This window comes from Myodes glareolus, chromosome 8, assembly GCF_982192425.1.
Source record: "Myodes glareolus chromosome 8, mMyoGla1.1, whole genome shotgun sequence".
In the NCBI taxonomy this organism is placed as follows: Eukaryota; Metazoa; Chordata; class Mammalia; order Rodentia; family Cricetidae; genus Myodes; species Myodes glareolus.
In genome coordinates this window covers 75,546,344-75,566,502 of record NC_142033.1, presented here as the reverse complement: position 1 = coordinate 75,566,502, position 20,159 = coordinate 75,546,344, and the positions used below count along the sequence as shown (strand labels likewise).

General features: G+C 49.3%; 2 protein-coding genes and 1 long non-coding RNA gene across 5 annotated transcripts in view; 1 reads left to right on the top strand and 2 right to left on the bottom strand.

Moving 5' to 3' along the window:
• Window positions 1-3,369, bottom strand: part of LOC125410454 (uncharacterized) — a 47,561-nt gene extending 44,192 nt beyond the window's left edge. Inside the window, exon 1 of the long non-coding RNA XR_015002776.2 lies at window positions 3,242-3,369. This is a non-coding gene — a long non-coding RNA (uncharacterized LOC125410454). The remainder of the gene's footprint in view (window positions 1-3,241) is intronic.
• A 226-nt stretch (window positions 3,370-3,595) lies between these two features.
• Pik3ip1 (phosphoinositide-3-kinase interacting protein 1) lies at window positions 3,596-15,966 on the top strand. The gene is made up of 6 exons (XM_048450001.3): window positions 3,596-3,813; window positions 4,648-4,764; window positions 4,843-4,962; window positions 5,927-6,133; window positions 6,237-6,315; window positions 14,421-15,966. The coding sequence occupies exons 1-6, from the start codon at window positions 3,744-3,746 to the stop codon at window positions 14,623-14,625; spliced, it is 798 nt and encodes a 265-aa protein (XP_048305958.1). The 5' UTR covers window positions 3,596-3,743; the 3' UTR covers window positions 14,626-15,966.
• Window positions 15,967-17,118: 1,152 nt separating this feature from the next.
• The window catches only part of Limk2 (LIM domain kinase 2), a 67,385-nt gene continuing 64,344 nt past the window's right edge, over window positions 17,119-20,159 (bottom strand). For all 3 annotated transcript variants that reach the window (XM_048449996.3, XM_048449999.3, XM_048449997.3), the window contains one exon: window positions 17,119-18,706. In XM_048449996.3, coding sequence (XP_048305953.1) covers window positions 18,562-18,706 — 145 coding nt within the window. In that variant the 3' untranslated portion in view covers window positions 17,119-18,561. The remainder of the gene's footprint in view (window positions 18,707-20,159) is intronic.

Sequence of the window (20,159 nt, the reverse complement as noted above, 5' to 3'; positions counted from 1 at the left end):
AAACACTATGGGAAATTAGAATTGCTGTAGTATGAAAGAGGAAGACACTCAATGTCCTCCTTCAGTCTAATGCCTGGACTCTATCTAACTCAGGTCTTCAAGCTTGCAGGACTCTTACCCACTAAGCCGTCTTGCCAGCTTCATTCTCTCATTCTTTCTCCTGCTCCCCTCTCTTCTGGTTTTGTTTGTGGACAGCACCTCACTACATAGCCCAAGACAGCCTCAAACTTAGGGTTCCTCTTGCCAAGCCTCTGAGTGATGTAATTACAGGCATTTGTTACCGTGCCTGGCTTCCAGTAGTTTCCTATATGTAAACAGGTCCTATGTTTGTCCCTTTTCATGGCCCTGTTCAGTCTGGGCCCTTCCAGATGCCCCTAGTTGAACTCTCCCTCATATCTACAATAAAACCTTCTCCTCAACCATAACTAGGAGTGGTCGTGTCTTCATTTTCATTCAGTTTTCTTTTTTCTTTTTTTTATATTTATTTTTTATTATGTATACAATATTCTGTCTGTATGTTTGCAGGTCAGAAGAGGGCACCAGACCTCATTACAGATGGTTGTGAGCCACCATGTGGTTGCCGGGGATTGAACTCAGGACCTTTGGAAGAGCAGGAAATGCTCTTAACCACTGAGTCATCTCTCCAGCCCCTTCATTCAGTTTTCTTGATAATCCCAAATTGCTTTTAAAATAGGGTCTAAAAAAAAAAAAAAGACAGGGTCTCTCTACATAATCCTAACTATCTTGGAGCTCACTTTGTAGATCAGGCTGGCCTTGAATTCAGAGATTCACCTGCCTCTGCTTTCCAAGTGCTGGGATTAAAAGTGTGAGCCACCTCTGCCAAACTGTTCCTATGTTTCTAACACCATCACTATAAGTAAAGCACAGACTCTTTTCAAAGTTGATGCTCATAAAGTATTTGATAAACTTCTACGTAAGTCAGTGCTATACTCATGCTAGGTTTTGGCAAATCTTGTTTTATATTATATTATATTATATTAATTTCAGGTTTTTCGAGACAGGTTTTTCTGTGTATCTCTGGCTGTCTTGGAACCACCAAGCTGGCCTCGAACTCACAGAGATCTGCCTGTCTCTGCTTTCCTGAATGCTGGGATTAAAGGCACATGCCACCACTGCCCAGCATTTATATTATTTTTTTTTATTTTTTATTTTTATTTTTTTTTCGAGACAGAGTTTCTCTGTAGCTTTGGAGCCTGTCCTGGAACTAGCTCTTGTAGACCAGGTTGGCCTTGAACTCACAAAGATCCACCTGCCTCTGTCTCCAGAGTACTGGGATTAAAGGTGTGCACCACTGCTGCCCGGCCTGTATGGATGTTTTTCTGCATCTGTCTATATATTGTTTGCATGCCTGGTATGAAAGAGGCCAGAAAAGGGTGTTGGATTCCCGGCCTAGATACAAAGCAACTATTGCTCTTTAACTCATGAGCCATTTCTCTAGTTAGCCAACCCTTTCCCCCAAAACACACATACACATAATTTAAAAATAATAATAAAATCTAAGTATCTATGGTCTATACTTACCAACTAGCTCATGTTTAACAGCTAAGTTTACATAAGTGGGAAAGCTATGTAAGTTTTCTTACTTCCTTCCCTTCTTAGTTTCTTTTTTCTTTTCATTTTCCAAGACAAGATTTCTCTGTGTAACTGCTGTGATTATCCTGGAACTCTCTCTGTAGACCAGACTGGCCTTGAACTCACAGTGATTTACCTGCCTCTGCCTCCCGAGTGCTGGGATTAAAGGCGTGAGCTACCTCTGCCCAGCTCAAAGTTTATGACAGGGTCTCATACAATTTAGGCTAGTCTCAAACTCCCTATGTTCATACTCAAGGATAACCTTGAACTTGTGATCCTCCTGCCTCCACATCCAGAGCTGGGATTACAGGGTTGTACTCCCCTACCCAGTTTGTGCTGTTAGGGGATCAAACACACTATCAACTGAGGTGTTTAAGAGGACATGGCTCTATACTTATGAGATCTGAGTTCAAATCTTCAGCACACATATTAAAAGTCAGGTATGGCTATATGTGCATTATAATTCAGCACTGGAGAGCATGGAGAGGAGGGTCCCCGGAACTTGAGTGTGTTTTCAGGAGGATCACTGGCCAGCCAGCCTAGCTTAAGTGTCCTCCTTCTTCTTCAGTAAGAAATCCTGTTTCAAGACAGTAAGACACGAGACATCATGCTCTGGCTTCCTTATCTACACACACAGGCACACTTCACATACCCCATGTGGTACCACCTCCCACATACATGCAAATTCTTTTGGGGGGGCATTTATTTGTATGAGTGTTTGGTCAGCATGTATGATGTGGGCCAGGTTGGTGTCTGGAGGTCAGAAGAGGGTGCTGAATCCCTGGAACTGGATACAGTTGGTTTTGAGTTAAGTGAGGGAAACTGAATTTGGGTCTTCTGCAAGAACAAGTGCTTCTAGGCACTGAACCATTTCTCAACCTCGACACAATGTTTTTTAAAAACATCCCAGGAGGGTTGGAGAGACAGTTCAGAGGTCAGGAGTACTTGCTGCTCTTCCAGAGGACCTGAGTTCCCAGAACACACATCAGTCACATCCCATGGCCCACAACTGCCTAGAACCCATGCTCTAGAGGACCCAAAGCTTCTGTGGCCTCTGAGTGCAGGCACAGATAGACACACAAATAAAAATAAACGTTTTTCTTTTAAAAGACACCTCAGGATTCAATCACTTCCAATTAGAATAGCATCAGTTTTCTACTGTGATAAAGTCCATAAAACTTATTTAGCAGTTATTTTCCCCTCCCTACATTATTGTGGCAAGATCAAAACAGTCTACCATTTCTATTCTGGGACTTGCCTGAGTCACAAGGTAGTCTTGGCAAATCACTCTGCTCTATCTCTCAATTTACTGAGGCTGCTTGGGAACTTCAACTGCCAGCCAAACTAGCTCCAAAAGTCCCAAGTTGCGTGGTGGATGTGGTTTAAGGATAGGAATGCATTACTGCAACTGGATTTCCTACAGACTAGTCGGGGGAGCCATTTTACTTAATTTCAGGGCTAGTATAAAGGGCTGGCAATCCCAATGCTTGTATAACATGCATTTTCAACTAAAGACACCCTCTCTGCATTCCTACTATATATGGGTACCCCAAACCTCAAATGTGAGTAAAGGAATGTGACTGACCTGAGCCTGGAAAGTACAGTTTAAATACATACGTATGGCTAGAGTTGCTTCCAATATTCTTACTTGTACTGTCAATGTGCTCTTAAATGCCTCCTGCTTTTGTAATAGCATCATCTCTCGCTACTGCTCTGTGCTTTAGCACTCGTAATCCAGCCCACTCCGCGATGCCTTCTGACACAATGGCTCTGTACTCACAGACGGAAAAAAGAAGAAAAGCTCTGGGGATGCAGTCGTGCAGGTCGCAAACGGATCTGCTGCTAAGCAAAGCCTGAACCTCTCTGTCATTCTTGACTTGGCTGAGTTCCTCTCTTGGCTCAGGGTTAGTGATCTAGTATGGTCTAGGAGGCTTAGGACCCAGGGGGCGCCTTTCAGCTGACAAACACCTCGGCTGCAGCAAGCTAGCTGGGAAGCTCCCAGTTCTAAAGAGAGGCTGTTTACCAGAAGAGCGAGCATAACAAGGGCCGGTCTCACTGCAAGGCTGGGAACTAGGAGGCAAAACTGCTGCCAAGGAGACCCCATTCGGACACTGGCTGGTTCAGTCACCTGCAAGCCAGAAGAGGCGAGGATGCTGTTGGCAGCGGTACATATATTTCTTCTCAGCAACATGCTTTTGGCAGAAGCCTATGGATCTGGAGGTGAGATTACATTGTTTTTTTTTTCCTTTCTGCAGCAACTTAATGAAGCAGAACGGGTAGAGCCCCCGATTTCCCAAACGTGGCTAGACTGACAGAGAAGGAAGCTTTTAGTTGTTTTCTTGTTATCCTACGAAAGCTCTTCTCCCCTCTCTCTCTTTCCTTGCCAGAGGTTTGCAGCTCCATCTTTGCCATTAAGAACAAAGACAAGTCACTTTCTCTTCCCCTTTCCGTGTGCATGAGTGGATGGAGCTTGGTCCCCAGAGTCCTGCCCTTTTAAAGTCCTTTTGCTTGATGTGGCAGGCGTACAGACCTCCTCCCCTCTCCAGCTTCCTCCCGTGGCTCTCCGCTGAGGGGAGTGGGAGCTGAAGAGATGTGGCAGATTCCCTCAGCTGAAGTCTCAAATCATTGGCTTCACTAAATCAAAGGCTTTTGTGGAATTCTCTTGGGAGCTGGTGGTGTCTGTTAAACTAGCAGAAGGTGGCCGGACCCGCGGAGAAGGGAACATCAGTTTATATAACATGGACTTCTCAACACTGGGATGACTTCCAGGTCTGACTGCCCAGAATCAAAATCTCCACAGACCGACCTTAGCCAGTCCTCGGGGTACTTCCACAGTGGCCCCAAATCCAACAGTAACAACACCTTGCACCTGGGCAGGCTTTAAAAAACAAGAACAAAAAAACAAAGCTAAATCTCTGAGTGTTGCCTGTGACCAGACGCCGCTAGGGGCATGACAAGGGCTCTCCACTTTCACTCTGAGGTACACAGGGCTTTCCACCGCGCGAGGCCAGAGAGCCGCACTCAGGGTCCCGGGCGGGTTGCTCTTCCTCACAGGCTGCTTCTGGGACCGCGGCCACCTGTACCGGGAGGACCAGCCGTCGCCCGCGCCGGGTCTCCGTTGCCTCAACTGGCTGGCCGCGGAAGGCGGCCGCAGGTCGCCCACCGAGCCCAGTGAGTGTCCGCCGGGATGGCGGGCGGGGTTGGAGGGCGGCGGCCAGCGGTCCTTGACGTCTCTTCTCTCCGCCTCAGGCCCCGGCAATCACAACTACTGCCGGAACCCGGACCAGGACCCGCGAGGGCCCTGGTGCTACATCAGCAGCGACACCGGCGTCCCAGAGAAGCGGCTTTGCGAGGACGTGCGCTGTCCAGGTACCCGCCCTGGACCCCGGGGGGGAGAGGACGCCAGCCCCCTCGGGCGCGAGGCAGCGGCGGTTGCACCCGCCTCGCACGTGCGGCCGCACGACGCCCGCCCCGCCCCGTCCCACCCCCGCGCCGTCCGATTGGCCAGAGCTATCTCCAGGCCGCGGAGCCCGAAGCCCATTGGCCGCCGCGGCATTCGGAGTGAGCTCATCCTCCGCGAGCACTTGTAAACAACGGTGGGAGGCAGCTTGCTTCTTCAGCGAAGCGCCGCAGCAGTCTTTGCTGTGTGTAGCGTCTGCTGTGAGCTAGACACCGTGCTCACAATCCCCGGGAAGAAGCAGTGTGAGGGAACTGAGTCACCCAGAAGTTCGGAGACCTGCCAGAGGCTGTGGGGGTGTCCGGATTTGTATCCAAAGCTTTTAGGCTTAAGATAACTAAGACAGTTCTCTGGGAATAAATGGAATTATTCATGCCCTTAACACTGTGATTGGCACGAATCTTGCGCTCAGTGTGGACTGTCCCCTGACGTGAAGACTGGGCACTCTGTGGCGACACCCTCCAGCAAGTCCAGCTGGGTGTTGGAAGATAGTAAGGACTTGAAGAGACAAGTGGGAGGCAGGAGAGAAGCTGTTCCTGAAGACGCTTTCCTCACATTTGCCTTGTATCACATCTCCTCCCTTTCAGGCTTCATTTTGCCCCTGGGGCAGGCAGGGGAGTTGTTTTTTTCCTTTCTATTTTTGAGACAAGGTCTTACTGTGCAGCCCTGCCTGACCTGGAACTCATAGAGATCCTCCTGCCTCTGCCTCCGGAGTGTGTCAGTTCAGGTGTTCACCACCACTCCTGACCTGGGGCAGGCTTTGTAGTGGAGCATTTTAGGGTGGACCCCTTCCCATAATGCCCCCAGCACTCAGGTCAGGTTCAGCTGTAGAATGCACTCCGGGCAGTCTCTGATGAGAGCTTTTTCTCACCTCAGCTCCAGAGACGGATTCCCAAGCACCACCAGCTGCTACAACAGAGCTGGAGGAGAAGTCTGAGGCTCCAGGTGACAAAGAGGCACAGGTGTTTCCTCCTGCTAATGTCCTGCCAGCCAGGAGCGAGGCAGCAGAGGTGCAGTCAGTGATTGGCATCAGTCAGCGCGTGAGGATGAATTCCAAGGAGAAGAAGGACCTGGGAACTCTGGGTATGGTCACCCCACCACCGCCTTGGCTGGGATTCATCAGATGACGTCATTTGCTGATTATCTGGGGTGTGGCTAATAGGACCTTGTGTCCTGTCCCCCGCAGGCTATGTGCTGGGCATTACTATGATGGTGATCATTATTGCCATCGGAGTTGGCATCATCCTGGGCTACACTTACAAGAGGTGAGTCTTTTCTCTTCCTGGCTCTCTCTAAATAGGGCTAAGGAAGAGACACTATCATATCGGCTTCTAGGTGCCTTTCCAAAGGAAGGAAGATATTGGAGAAGGAAAACCCAGCTCAGGAGCAGAGATTTAGTTTTTGTCACTGCCAGGTGACGTTAGACAGCTAGGGCAAGGACTGAAATACGGAACCCCCCACCCCACCCCGGGCCCAGGGTCTCCATCTGTAGCTCAGACTGGCCTTGAAGAAGTAGTCTCAAACTCATAATCCTCCTGCCTCCACCTCTTGAGTAGTGGGATTTATGAGCATATGTCACCAAGCTCTGAAGGAGACTAGATTCATTTTTATTGAATTTTAAAATTCTGCTACTACACCGGGCAGTGATGGCACATGCCTTTATCCAAGCACTTGGGAGGCAGAGGCAGGCGGATCTCTGTGAGTTCTAGGCCAGCCTGGTCTACAAGATCTAGTATCCAGGACAGGCTCCAAAACTACAGAGAAACCCTGTCTTTTTTTTTTTAAAGATTTATTTATTTATTATGTATACAGTCTTCTGTCTGCATGTATACCTGCAGGCCAGAAGAGGGTGCCAGATCTTATTACAGATGGTTGTGAGCCACCACGTGGGTGCTTGGAATTGAACTCAGGACCTCTCGAAGAGCAGCCAGTGCTCCTAACTGCTGAGCCATTTCTCTAGCCCAGAGAAACCCTGTCTTGAAAAACAAAACAAAACAAAAAATTCTGCTACTAAGATGGGTGCAATGATGTATATCTGCTATAATTCCAGAACTCAGGAGACTGAGGCGGGGGTTTACAAGTTTGAAGACTGTGAGGCCCTGTATCAAGAAGAAGAAGAAGAAGGGGGGGGCATATCTTTTTTTTTCTTCTTCTTTTTCCAAGCAGGGTTTCTCCGTGTAGCCCTGGCTGTCCAGGAACTCTTTCTGTAGACCGGGCTGGCCTCAGACTCACAGAGATCTGCCTGCCTCCACCTTCTGAGAGCAGCCGCCTGGCTAAGAGTTATTTTTATTTTCTTTGCTTGAGTTTTGTCTGTATATAATGAACGTCTGTGCACTCCATGAGCACTTATTGCCTAGGAAGGCCAGAGTGGCTCTGAATTCCCCGGACCTGGAGTTTCACACAGTGAGCTATCCTGTGGGTGCTGGAAATTGAACCCCGGGTCCACTGGAAGAACAGCCAGTTCCTTAAGTGTTGCACCACCTCTCCAGCCCTAAGACACTGTCTTTAATCTCAGCAGGCAGACACTGAATTGTGAGTGAGGCCATGTGTCAAAACAAAACATTCTGCTACTGGAAAAGGTTCCTAGCTCCTGGTCTTGCAGTCTCACAGCTGGAGCTTAAAATTTCCTCAGTGGGATGTTTTTAGTGAAGAGAAGAATGGTGACAAAAGAAAACCCATTCTCTACTTATCCCATACAGTACAGGAGGCTACTTGAGAAGCAGGGACACACTTGCAGCTGGAGGGCAGGAGGAATGCTTGTTTTCAAAGGTCTCCTGACTAAGCCCCATGGGGCAGGTCTCTCAATCAGTGATGTGTGGTTCTGAGTCCAGACCGTTGTTACGGGGCTGGCTGTTGGACAAAACAGGGTATTTGACTTCCAGCCCCAAAGATCAGCTGTATTTCTCTGGCCCAAAAGCCTTCTATAAGGGAAGTGATACAGCGGACTGCATTGTCCTGCAGTGAGAGCCATTGTCTGAGTCATATCAAAGTGCCTCTCAGCCATTATTTTATAAGCCCAGGGTATTCTTAGAGGTACTGGGTTCAGCCCAATTGCAGACTGAAAAAGGAAGTGTGATAATTACCACAGCAACCACAGAAGTCACCTGCAGTTTCTGCTTCAAGCACGCCCCAGCTTCACCTTTTGTTTTAAGATAAGGTAGTTCAGGTTGGCCTTGAATTCACTGTAAAGCAAAAAATGACCTTGAGCTTGTTGTTTTCATTCTTGGTGGTGGTGGTTTTTTGGTTGTTTTGTTTCATTTTTGGAGACAGGGTCTCACTATGTAATAATTCTGGCTGGCATGGATCTCTCTGGGTAGATCAGCCTGGCCTTGAAGTCCCAGAGAAGTGCCTGCCTCTGCCTCCAGAATCCTTGAGACAGGGTTTCTCTGTAGCTTTGGAGCTTGTCCTGGAACTCACTCTGTAGGCCAGACTGGCCTCGAACTCACAGAGATCTGCCTGGCATGCGGCGCCACTACGGCCCCACAGGGGTTCTTGAACTTGGAATCCTCCTGCTTCCTCCCCATTATGCTTACAGTGGCTCTTATGAGACAAATGCTGTTCTTCCCAGTTTCTGAGGAAATCTGAAACAGGAAAGAATAGGTGCCTTGCCTGTGGCTTCACATCCAGAATATGGTGGAACAGACTGCCATCTGGGTGACTGGGCAGGTTGTTTCTAGTTACTAGTCCAAAGCATTCCTGGGGGGCAAATGTGTGTTAGCTCAGTGCAGGACACACAGGAAATGGTTCATAGTCCTGTTGTGCTTATCTCTACAGTGTGGGTACTTAATGTGTTATTTACCTTTCTGGGCTTTGTTTACTCATCAGGTGGGGAGTTAGAGATGATGACCCTGCAACTCTGATGCTTCTGAGAAGGCACTGTTGACTGGATTTGTTTAAATCGCAGCTCTTCCATTAGCTTGAACAGATGGCTTTGCTGGTTTCTCTGATTGTTTATGAGTCAGAGAGCAGAAAGGTTCTGGGAGCATCCTGCCTCCCAGACTGAGGCTGTGTCCACAGAAGGACCGCTGACGTGCAGGTTCGGGGACACCTGCTTGTTCATTTAAAAAGTGAAGAAACAGAGTAGTTGCTTTGCCTGTACAAGCCATTGACCCAGACCATGCACTGAGCCCTGAAATACTCCCCTCTTCCTCAGCGTCTGGTAGCATTTGGCTGCCATTCAATCTGTGACAGTTTCCAGACTTTCCAGGTGCTCAAAGTAACTGCTCTTTTTCTTTTTAAAGTAACTGCTCTTAATTCCAAGCTCAGCTGGTGCCCAGTGGAGAAACCATGTCTTATTTCTTTTCATCTTACTCTTTTCGGCTGTCATGGGACTGCCATGTGACCTTGAGATTACTTTCCTGTAAACTCAGGGGGAAGGCACTAAGTCACCAGACTGTCACTAACCTCGGACCACCCTTTTCCTTAGCAAACATACTCTGAGAACAACCTGTTCAACAGGAAACCACATGTGGGTTAGAAACAAGCTCTGAGCCTCCAACTCCTCACAATTAGGAGACAGATGTCAGGGCAAGAGTTGGAAGGTGAATGCCTTTTCAGGCAGCCTTTGCTTGGTGGATATCTTGCCTGTTAAGTGGGGATATCTCTCCCCATTCATCCAGCCACCCAAAAGTGTTGTTAAACATTGTAACAGCAGGACAATAATCAGATAGAAATCACAATATCAGCTCCTTGTTTCATGCTTTCTTGGTAAGTCAGGTCCTGTTGTACACCTTTCTCTGATCTTGCCCAAGGCTCTTCCTAACGAGGAGCCCAGAGTTAAAGTCCTACGTCCTAGGTGCCCAGACTAGACCATGTGTCCTTGTTGTTATGTGTGTGTGTGTGTTTCTTGTTTTGACATAGGTTCTCACTGTGTAACTCAGGCTGGTTAGGAACTCCCTCTCTCATTTATATGTGTGGATATTTTGCCTGCATGTATGTCTGTGCACCATGTGCATACCTGGAGGGTTGTGAGTTGCCATGTAGTTCCTGGGAATCAAACCTGGGTCTTCAGAAAGAGCAGCAAATGCTCTTTCCTGCTTAGCCGTCTCTCCAGCCATGGCCAGGAATTCTTGGTCTTTATGCCTCAGCTTTCCTGAATGCTGGAATTTATGAAGCATGAGCCACCATGGCTGAACAGGAAGATATATTTAAAGGCTGTCGGTTATCTCCAGAAAGTTGGCAAAGCCCAGTAGCCTCATTTAAATTTAAATTTCTCAGGACAGTAGGAAAAAGAGAAACTTCTCAAAGAATGACTGAGTTTAGAAAGTAAAAGAAACAAGATCTTGTTCTGGAATTCCCTCCACTTGTGGACGCCACACACTAACCACGTGATTTACCTTTTCTGGGTCCCAGCTTACTCCCCAGGAGTGAGCTATGATGACCTCCCAGCACTGCTATTTCTGTAGAGGACACTATCGCTTGGTTTAAATCCTAGTTCTGCTCTTGGTTTACACTTCCTTCCCTCCCCACCTCCTTCTCGGCCTTTTCAGGACTGACATGATAATAGATGCACGTAGGTCTCAGGAGGATGGAATCGGGGTGCTTTGGGTGTCCAGTTACGTGCCTGTACAGTAGCCACCTTGGTGGCACAGAGCAGTGGGCTGGCACGGCATGGCTTCTGACTCGGAAAACAGCAGCAGCTCAGAGTAATCACTGAAGAAACCTGCACTGCCTTGAAGAGGCTCCGTTGTTTCTGTAACCCTGGGGTAGGAAGCCAGAGGCCAATATCGGCTGCTTCCTCACGCCTCTTCTCTCTGACCAGCCCAGCTTGCACTGGCCCCAGAGCAGTCAGGGTAATCCCTGCAAGTCTTGAACTCTGCAGGGCCACGGGCTTGGCTGATGGAGGGAGCTTTCCAGTGCTGGGAAGGGTAGGCAGACACCAGGCTTCCTCCTGCGAGGAAGAGCTAAAGGTGTGGGTAGAAGGGAACTCAGTTTGGCTGGGTCTTTGTCCTAGTAACTTTGGCCACGAGGTGCGGCTAAGCCTTTGGCTGGGTAGCTCCCTATCCCTGCTGAGTGCTGTCTTAGCTCTGCAGGGAGCTCTTATTCTCTGATAAAAAGGGAGGGAAATAGTAAGTCAACACCATTTCACCTCCTTGGGAGAGAAGCTGAGTCGGTGAATAAGCCTTTGTTCTATCTTGGCTGCCAGACAGCAGCCCGACTTTGTCACCCGCCCCCAGGGCAGGGAGAGGGTTCTGGGCCACCTAATGGTCAATTTAGCAGGCCTGGCAGCATCAACAACTTCATCTCCAGGATTCCCAGGCAGGACTCACAGCAGGCACGTGGGGTCAGGCATGCTTCCAGGCTCCTAAATGGATGAGGCCAATCTAGACTAGGCATACTGTCTGCTTCCTTTACCCCTTCCAGCCCTGCTCTCCCCATGAACAGAAACAATCTCTCCCTGACCCCCACCCCGCGCCTCCCAGACTTGTGTGTGATGAGGCCTGACAGTTATCAGCTGCTCAGCAGGCTACAGACACATGCTTCATAAGCGAGGGAACGGAGGAAAGCAAGGCTTCTTCATGTAGGCAATGGACACTGCTTGTGTAGTGTGTGGCATCCATCAAAGGTGTAGTTGTGCTCTCTTGCTGGGTGACAGGACACCCTTGGTACCTTGGTTAGGTCATGGGTTCCTGGCTTGCCTTCTTCCTCCAACCTTCTTGTAGACTTTGAAATTTAGCCTCTGGCAAAAGATACCTTAATGTTTCATTTTTGCAAATCGCTGCTAGCTTAGGGAGGAGGTTCCCTTACCAAAATTAAACCCAGACCTTCCAAATGTTTCCGTTCATGAGCAGTCTTTTAAGAACGTGGCTTTTTATTATGCAGATAGGTGATTCCTTCCGTAGGGCCCTCAGCCACCACTGATGTACTCAGAGTTTGAGGAAGGGAGTGGAGGACCCCCTCTTCATGAATCGTCTACCTATCTTTGCCTGTGGTGCTCCGGGAGGTTTTCTGCTGTGGGAACTGATCTCCAGGACAGATGCTAATGAAAGAGTGGGCTAGGCTGGGCTTACGTTTTGAGAAACTTGGTTGCTCTGCTCTTCCCACCCCCCATCAACCTCCTGTGACCTTACATTTGGGATCAGAGCATATCTCAGATGGACGACTCTTACAGAATATCCAGGGTTCTGGAGATTATTATGTCCCAAATAGGCTGAGCTGGATCCACAGTAAGAGAAGTGGCTAATTAAGAGTCCTGAGGCCTCTGCGCACTTGCCCTCCTCCATTACTCTGTTCTCCAGCTTTTCTCATTGTACATCACGTGATGGACAGACTACAGCAGATCAGAGCTATGTCCCTGAGATCTGAACCAGGCTCCTGTGCTGTTTTTTGTTTTGTTTCAGCTGGAGGGCAGGGCAGGGAGCAGGTTCTCCTGGAGAGAAGCAGCCCCTACTCTGCTTGCCTGGGATAAGTCGGGTCCACAGCACACAGTGGGCAGGTCTGTCTTGGAGATGTAGCAGTCCTTGGTGACTGGCGTGGATGCCTTCTTGTCTGTTACTCTTGGAGTCCACATCTCCTTCCCATTCTCCAGCACCATGTCGAGTGCCTGTTGAAGGCCTTCACCTCGCCCAGGGCCTTCTTGTTGCAACCGTTGATGAACACCAATGTGGTTTTTCTTTGTTTCTTTTTCGAGACAGGTTTCTCTGTGTAGCTCTTTGTAGCCTATCCTGGAACCCGCTCTGTAGACCAGGCTGGTCTCGAACTCACAGAGATCTTCTGCCTCTGCCTCCAGAGTGCTGAGATTAAAGGCATGAGCCACCACCACCCGGCTCAGTGTGGTGTTCTTGAGCAACTGCATGAGCAGAGAGAGGGGACCTTTGTTGACTTTCTCATCCTCCACTTCCGCAGCCCCTCTGGGGTCATCTCACTTGAGTTTATTGAGACTTGTGGTGGAAGTTTCACTCGAAGATCACTCCCTCCTCCGCTGCATTGCTCTGGCCTCTACCCCAGAGTCCTGTTTATCACCCATTTAGTTTATATCTCCTTCAGACAGTTTCCCTGGCAGCTGAGTCCAAGTTGTTGGCTTCAAAGGATCTGCCCTGGGCTCTGTACTGGTTCTGGCATGCAGTCTATTGGCGTGTGTGTGTGTGTGTGTGTGTGTGTGTGTGTGTGTGTATGTGTGTGTATGTGTGTGCTGGTGGGTGGGCAGGGGTCCATTGGGAAGTGTCATACATGTCCAGTAAGAAGACCTAAGTTTGCCATGTGGTTGGTGGTGCACGTTTTTAATCCCAGAACTCGGGCAGAGGCAGGCAGAGCTCTGTGAGTTCGAGGCCAGCCTGGCCTACAGAGCGAGTTCTAGGACAGCCAAGGCTACACAGAAAAACTCTTATCTCCCAAAACAAAACAAAACAAGCAAACAAAAAAGACCTAAGTTTGAATCCCTGTAGCACTGTGCCTACCTTAGGGGCTGACTCTGGGTCACAGCTTCTCTTAACAGCAGCCAGTGCACACTAAACTTGTTGGAGCCTATCCTGCATTCTTGGAGCATCCCTTAAATGCTCTGGGTCATTTCTTTGTTTATAGAATGAACAAGAACTAAGTCTTCGGGCTGAGCTGAGAATGATGTGAGATGATTGGTACATACATACGTACATAATACACACATCCATTCATCCCGGGCATGGCGTGAATCGTCTACGTAAGCAGAGCAGCTTGATGGCTCAGATGAGTCACTGGATATCAGGAGGAATCAAAGACAGTGACTGAGATGTTTGATAGCCATTTTCATTGTATTCTCTTGCTCTGTGCAGCCCTGAGTCCTTTTGTCTCTGCATGGGTTGGGAATGGTTCACTGCCAGCCTGGGCTCCCACTTTCCAGGACTAAAGGATGACAAGGCAGTCTTTGAAACACACAAAAACGTGTTTTGTGGTGGAGAGGAGCATGTCTGCTCCTGCAGGTGTAGATGTCAGACGGCAGCTTGTGAGATGGGTTCTTTCTTTTGAATATGCATCATCAGGCTTGATGGTAGGAGCCTTTACTTGTGAGCCATCTCAGCAGCCCGAGAAGGCAGTCCTGTAGCAGAATTTTCTGGACAATTTCATTGGTTAGGGATGAAGCTAGGGAAGGTCTTTAGGTTTCTGGGACGCCTGGGCTGGAAACAAAGCCCTGCTTTGCTTTCAGTTTCTTCTGTACTATCCCCACCGAGTCTCACACAGCAGTCACCTTACAGTAGGGGATCAGAGACAAGAGCCGGCAGCAATGCCTCATGGAGTTTAGGGCAGCCTGGAGGATGGACTAGCCAGTGTTAGTCCTGGCTTGGTCAGGTGATTCGCCGTCACGAGGTGAGCTCCTGCTCAGGCTTTGGGAATTGCTCAGGTTAATTGAGCAAAGCCATGATGGAAGCATGAGCTGAGTGTTTTCTTTTCCTGACAGGGGGAAGGACCTGAAAGAGCAGCATGAGCAGAAAGTGTGTGAGCGGGAGATGCAGCGAATCACCCTGCCCTTGTCTGCCTTCACTAACCCTACCTGTGAGCTCATGGACGAGAAGACCATTGTCGTACACAGCAACCAGACTCCCGCTGACCCTCAGGAGGGCAGCACCCTCCTTGTGAGCCAGGCTGGCACCCCTGGGGCCTGAGCCCCTTCAATGGGCAGGAGCCCATGAAGACACTGGTACAGGACAGGCCACACTCTTGCAGCTGGGAGGAGCTATACTTTGTGTTGTGGTTAAAACCCTATCCCATTTTTCTTTTGAGCGGGGGAAAGACTCCTCATGACACAAGCAGAAGCAGGGAGCATTATGGGCGAGTGTGAGGAGGCTGGGTAGGGTCCCTCAGTGCTCCTTTGCTGTCCCTTGGAGCGGACTTGCCCGTGGATAGTGACTGGCACAGCAACCACAGTGGTGCTGTGGCAAATAAGGGCTTCCACATTGCCTGACCCAGGGAGAGCCAGGGAGCTTGCCGAGGCTCCTCTATGCTGTACACCTAAGGTGGCCTCAGTCTCTGCCTTTCCATTTGTCACCCAGGAACTTGAGTGGCGTATACTGTTATCCATAGTTAAGGTCAAACAGGTCATGCATGAGGCAGCATTTATATATATAGTATTTGGGATGGAAGGTCCCTTCTGACTTCTGAGAACCAGAAATGAATTTGTACACGAGTCAGAACTTTGGGCTGCAAATGGGTTCTCGATGAGGGCTGCTGGGCGTGCTCCAGCTTGCTGGTAGTGATGTGCCTTGACAACTCTGGGCCAGGCCTGGGCCCAAGGGACTCTTCCTGTTCTGTAAGGAAAGAAGGGGAAGAATTGCACTAAACATTCCGCTTAGGAGGACACTGAAGGGCTTGCTTCTGTCTTCAGCTTCAGATTTGGGTATCCAGATGGAGGTCTCTCTCCATTTTGTGCTGATAAGTCAACCCAAGGGAATTGCACATTTCAGCGTCTGTGAACCTAGAGTAAGCCCAGAGGCTAGGTAACAAAGGCATGGAGGGCTTGCTTTCACAATACACCTTGGCTCACAGGCAGCCCGATGACCTCCAGGCCAGTGCCTTCCATAGGGCTAGGATAGCAACCTGTACAAAACAATCACTGAAGCACTGGGAAGGACCTTAAGGGGTTCCAAGTTTCAGACCCAGGGTCTCCAGAGAGGAAGGTCTGGATCAAAGCAAAATCTGGATGGCCGGGGTGCCCAGCTTCCTGGCCTGGGCAGTGTTCCCCAGCCAGATGCCCTCTACCGCCCACTACAGAGAGGGGTGGGTGGGGTCCACTCCCTTCCCCGGGCTGCTCTCTGGAGCCATCTTTTGAGGGGGCCTAGACCTCAGGGTTCCCATGGTGGAACTGACTATGGGAAAGAGAACAGTACTACTTCCGACTTTTCTATGAAAGTATTTCTCTGTGTATGTTTTATATACCTCATTCTGACACCTGTGTATGAACTGTGGGAAACTGCTCTGCATTTGACTTATATAAACACAAAACACAACTCTGCTTGCCACGTTTTTTGGTGCTGGGAATGCTCCCCGAGTGCCTGTCCATACTTCTGCCTTCTCCATCACTGGCCCAGCCACTGGGAGGTAGTAATGGCTGAACTGCTACAAACGGCAGCCCCTGCACTGACTGTCAAGGCCACCATGATCAAATAGCTACCCGGGGCTGAAGGTGGTTTCTGCAGGTTAGGAGGGAGGTTTCTGGGGTGGGGCGGCTGGGTAGTGTGTGGGGTATTTCTTCAAGTTTCAGCAGTGGACCTCAGCAACAGGTCAAGTTCTGGGTATCAGACCAGGGTGACCTTGCCCATGTTCAGCCATTGCTGTTCTCAGCAACGGGAACCTTAGATCATCAGTATTTACTAGGGACTAGATTCTGCCCATATTCTGCTACATAATACTTAGGCAAAATTAAGTTTATAGAAAAAAATCTGACTGTTGCCCTAGTTGGCCTGACACTCACTAGGTAGGCTAGACTGGCCTTTAATTCATGGGGATTCTCCGGCCTCAGTATCTCAAGTGCAGATGTGTAAGCATACTGTCAAACCAGGTGGAAGTTGTAGGTTTGTGTTTGTGCCCAGGACCTTGCAAACAGTAGCATTATTTGCTCCATTTTCTGGTGTAGAAGCCTGGAAGCAGAAGGTCCCTGAGGACTGGGTCAGCTCAGAGCCAGGCCTAATAGCTCTGTGGTGGGACTAAAATGAGGTCATTGACCTGCTCCATGGAGAGGGCTGCCTCAAGTGGATGTGCATGACCTCTGAAGGTTTGCTGTCCAGGAGAGGGAATTCGACTTGAGACTGAGAATTCCCTGATGTGAGCACTTATGTGCCCACCTGGAGGTGGGCAGACGAATGTTTCTTTAAAAAATTTTAAACAAAATTTGGTATGTATATATGTACCTGGGAATATATATGTGCACTACATTTGTGCAGGAGCTCACGGATGTGAGAAGAGGTGCTGAGTGCCTTCAAAACTGGAGTTATAGATGATTGTTAGCCAAAACGTGGGTGCTGGGAACCAAACCTTGGTCTTCTGCAAGAACAGTAATTGCTTTTAACTGATTACTGTTTCCAACTCCTCCATACTTACTTAAGTACTTACTTACTTAAGTACTCAGGCCCTGAGTTACTTTTCCACTCTCAGCGCCATCGCTATGTTAACTGCTTAATTTATTTAGTCTGCTTCACGGCCCGGCTCAGGCCCACCACTCCCACACTTGCTGGGGACAGCTCAAGCGTAACCAGTTGCAGGATGCTGAACCATGCTGGGAGTTCAGGACTCCCCTACAGCAAGTTTGCAAACTCCACACACAAGGACAGTCCACACAGTAAGTAAAGTGACCAAAGATGACTTCCCACCCCACAGTTCATCTTGTCTATGTACAGTATTTCACATGTCACCCAATAGAGAAAAATTAATAACAGCAACCTCTCTCCCGATCCCCTTACCAGTACAACCCACCACACATTGTATTTATAACCAAACCCACCCACTCCCAATTTGTCAAATATGGTGTGAGCTCGCACTTAGGAGATGGCAAACCTCAGTGAGCTGGAGAGTCCCTGGACACCTGGCAGCCAGGGGTGGAAGGTGCCCTGAGGGTTTCCAACGCCCGTGGCCCTGGAGTGTGGCTCAGGAAGCAAGAGCTGGACCCACAACAAGGGAGGTAGAATCAAGAGGGCCCAGCTCAGGGAACTCTCTTTGTATCTCAGCTTTGGGACTCAACAGTCACCAGTTCCTGTCCCAAGTCGCTGCCTGGAGCGGACATGCTAGAGATGTGCAGTAGCTGCCAGAAGGATGCCAAGAAATTGACGGGACTCCCCTTTCCCTGCTTAGACCCAAAGTCTGAGTCAGGCCACACTGGCCTCCAGAACCCATCTAGCGTAAGACTGAGCCCACCAGCCAGGATATGGGGCTTTTTAAAGGGCAGGACCTCCTTCTCTCCAGCCCCAGCTTCTTTGGTGCTTTTGTGAGTGGCTGCTTGTTGAGACAGGACGTTGAAGTGGAAACTCCCACACACTGATGTGGTCCCTGGGCCGGTGAGCAGAACCAGTCCTTTTTCTGGATCCTGTGGGTTTCGTCACATACTAAGAGACTCTTGAGAACCTGCTCCAGAGGGCAGGGCCTGGAGTGGAGGAGGAATCACTGCTGCCATTTGGCATGCTTTGAAGGCTCTCAGTTGTCACTCACACTACTGCTTGAAGTCCTGCACCTTGCTGGACCAGACTCCAGAGCCCAGCAGGCCCAGGCCACGTTGATTAGTGTAAAGCTACAGCCTCCCAGAATCTCACTGCCGCAAAGGTCCCAGGTAGTCCCTAGTAACAGAATGGTCTAGAATCCAGGCTCTCTTTATCTTCTTCACAGCTTTCAGGCGAGTGTTGGATTTACAGACAGTAACCAGGCCCCAACACCTGTGGAGAACTGTTTCCCTGCACCTGCATGCCTCCTGGGGAGGTAGTAGGGATGGCTTATTCTGCTTCTAAGCAAGCCGTCAATCCACAGGAAGCCTAGACAGTCCTGCTCCTAGCAAGGACAGGGCGCAGAGGGGGCAATGCTGGCTGTGGAATGTCCCCCTGCAGGGGGATGGACCAGGGTTAGGGTGGTGAGTCCCGGGTCAGGCCGTACTCCATGCTCACGGTGTGGTCCAGTTCTTCCAGCTCTGCAGGCAGTGGGATGGCTAGCTCTCCCAAGTACAGAGACAGTGCCTCAAAGGAGTCCTCCAGCTTTGAGAATGCCGGTCTACAAAGAAAAGGGATGACAAGAGAGGGAGCCTGTGAGCATGGAGGGGAGGACACAGGGCTGGCTCTCAGCTGTTTGCTGGTTCTATGAGCCCTTTAACCTGTCGCTGTAGATATAAAAGGTAACGCTATGAGAAGTCTAGCCAGGCTAGAGGTCCTGGCCTAGCACAAAAACATTCACAGGGAAAAGAAGCCCTTTCATGTCTTTCTGAGTAGAGGCAACAATCAAAGGTTAGATTGGACTTTTGCACTTACTAAACGAACATTTCGGTGCTGGTGATGTGGTCCAGCTGGTATGGTGCTTACCCACCATCCACAAAGCCCTGCGTTCAATTCTCAGCATATTAAGGGGGCATGATGGTGCATACCTATCGCCCTAGCATGGAGCATATATATAAATTATATATCTAATTTGAGTCAGCCTGGGCTACATGAGACACGTTCTCAAAAACAAATCTGCAAACAGAAAGATTGTGAGGTCCCCAAAAAGAACATGTGTCAGGGATGGGAGGACCCAAGCCCTGTCCTGCATTAGGCAAGAGCTCTATCACCAAGCTGCATCTTTGGCTCCTGTGTGGTGACAGTGAGCTCACACAGGCTCATGTCTGATGAACGGTTCTGGAAGGATTAGGACGTGTGGCCTTGTTGGGGCAGGTGGTGTGTCACAGGGATTTGAGGTTTCACAAGCCCAAGCCAGACCCTGCTTGTGGATCAGATAATGCTCTAGTGCCATACTTGTCTACCTGCCTGCTGCCATAATCCCCTCCACGATGACAATGGACTCTTGACACCATAAGCAAAAACCCAACTTAATGCTTTCTTTTCTAAGTTGCCTTGGTCATGGTGTTTTGTCATGGCAACTGAAAAGTAACTTAGGCAGCTTCTATGCCTGTTTTTATTATTCAGTTAGATGCTTTATGTACAGGTCTCATGGGCCTTCCCTAGGTACCTCCTCTTCACGTGTGTTAGGTGTGCACCTGCCTATGTGGTGCTGGGGATAGAACCCAGGGCCCTGGACATTCTAGTCAAGTGCTGTACAGGGTGATATCCTGGCTCCCTCCCCCTTTAGACAGCACCTCACTGTAGCTCTATCTGTCCTGGACCAGGCTGGCCTTGAACTCACAGAGGTCTGCCTGCTGCTGGGACTGAGTGCTGATATTCAAGTATATCCCACCATGCCCAGCTGGCCTTGAACTTCTGATCCCCCTCCCAAGCGTTTCCCACCATGCTTGGAAAACATTGCTAGGGATCACAGCTAAGGCTTCATGCATTCTGACCAAGTACAGTACTAACTGATCGCCGTCCCCAGCCCTTATTTTAACAAGTATAAGTGCCTTTTTTTTAAAGATAAGAGTCACATGATATAAAATTAATCATTTTTGTGTTTTTTAAGGTATGTGTGAGTGGCACCCAGGACTGGGCACAGCAGGCAAGTCCTCGCTAGCCTCACTCAT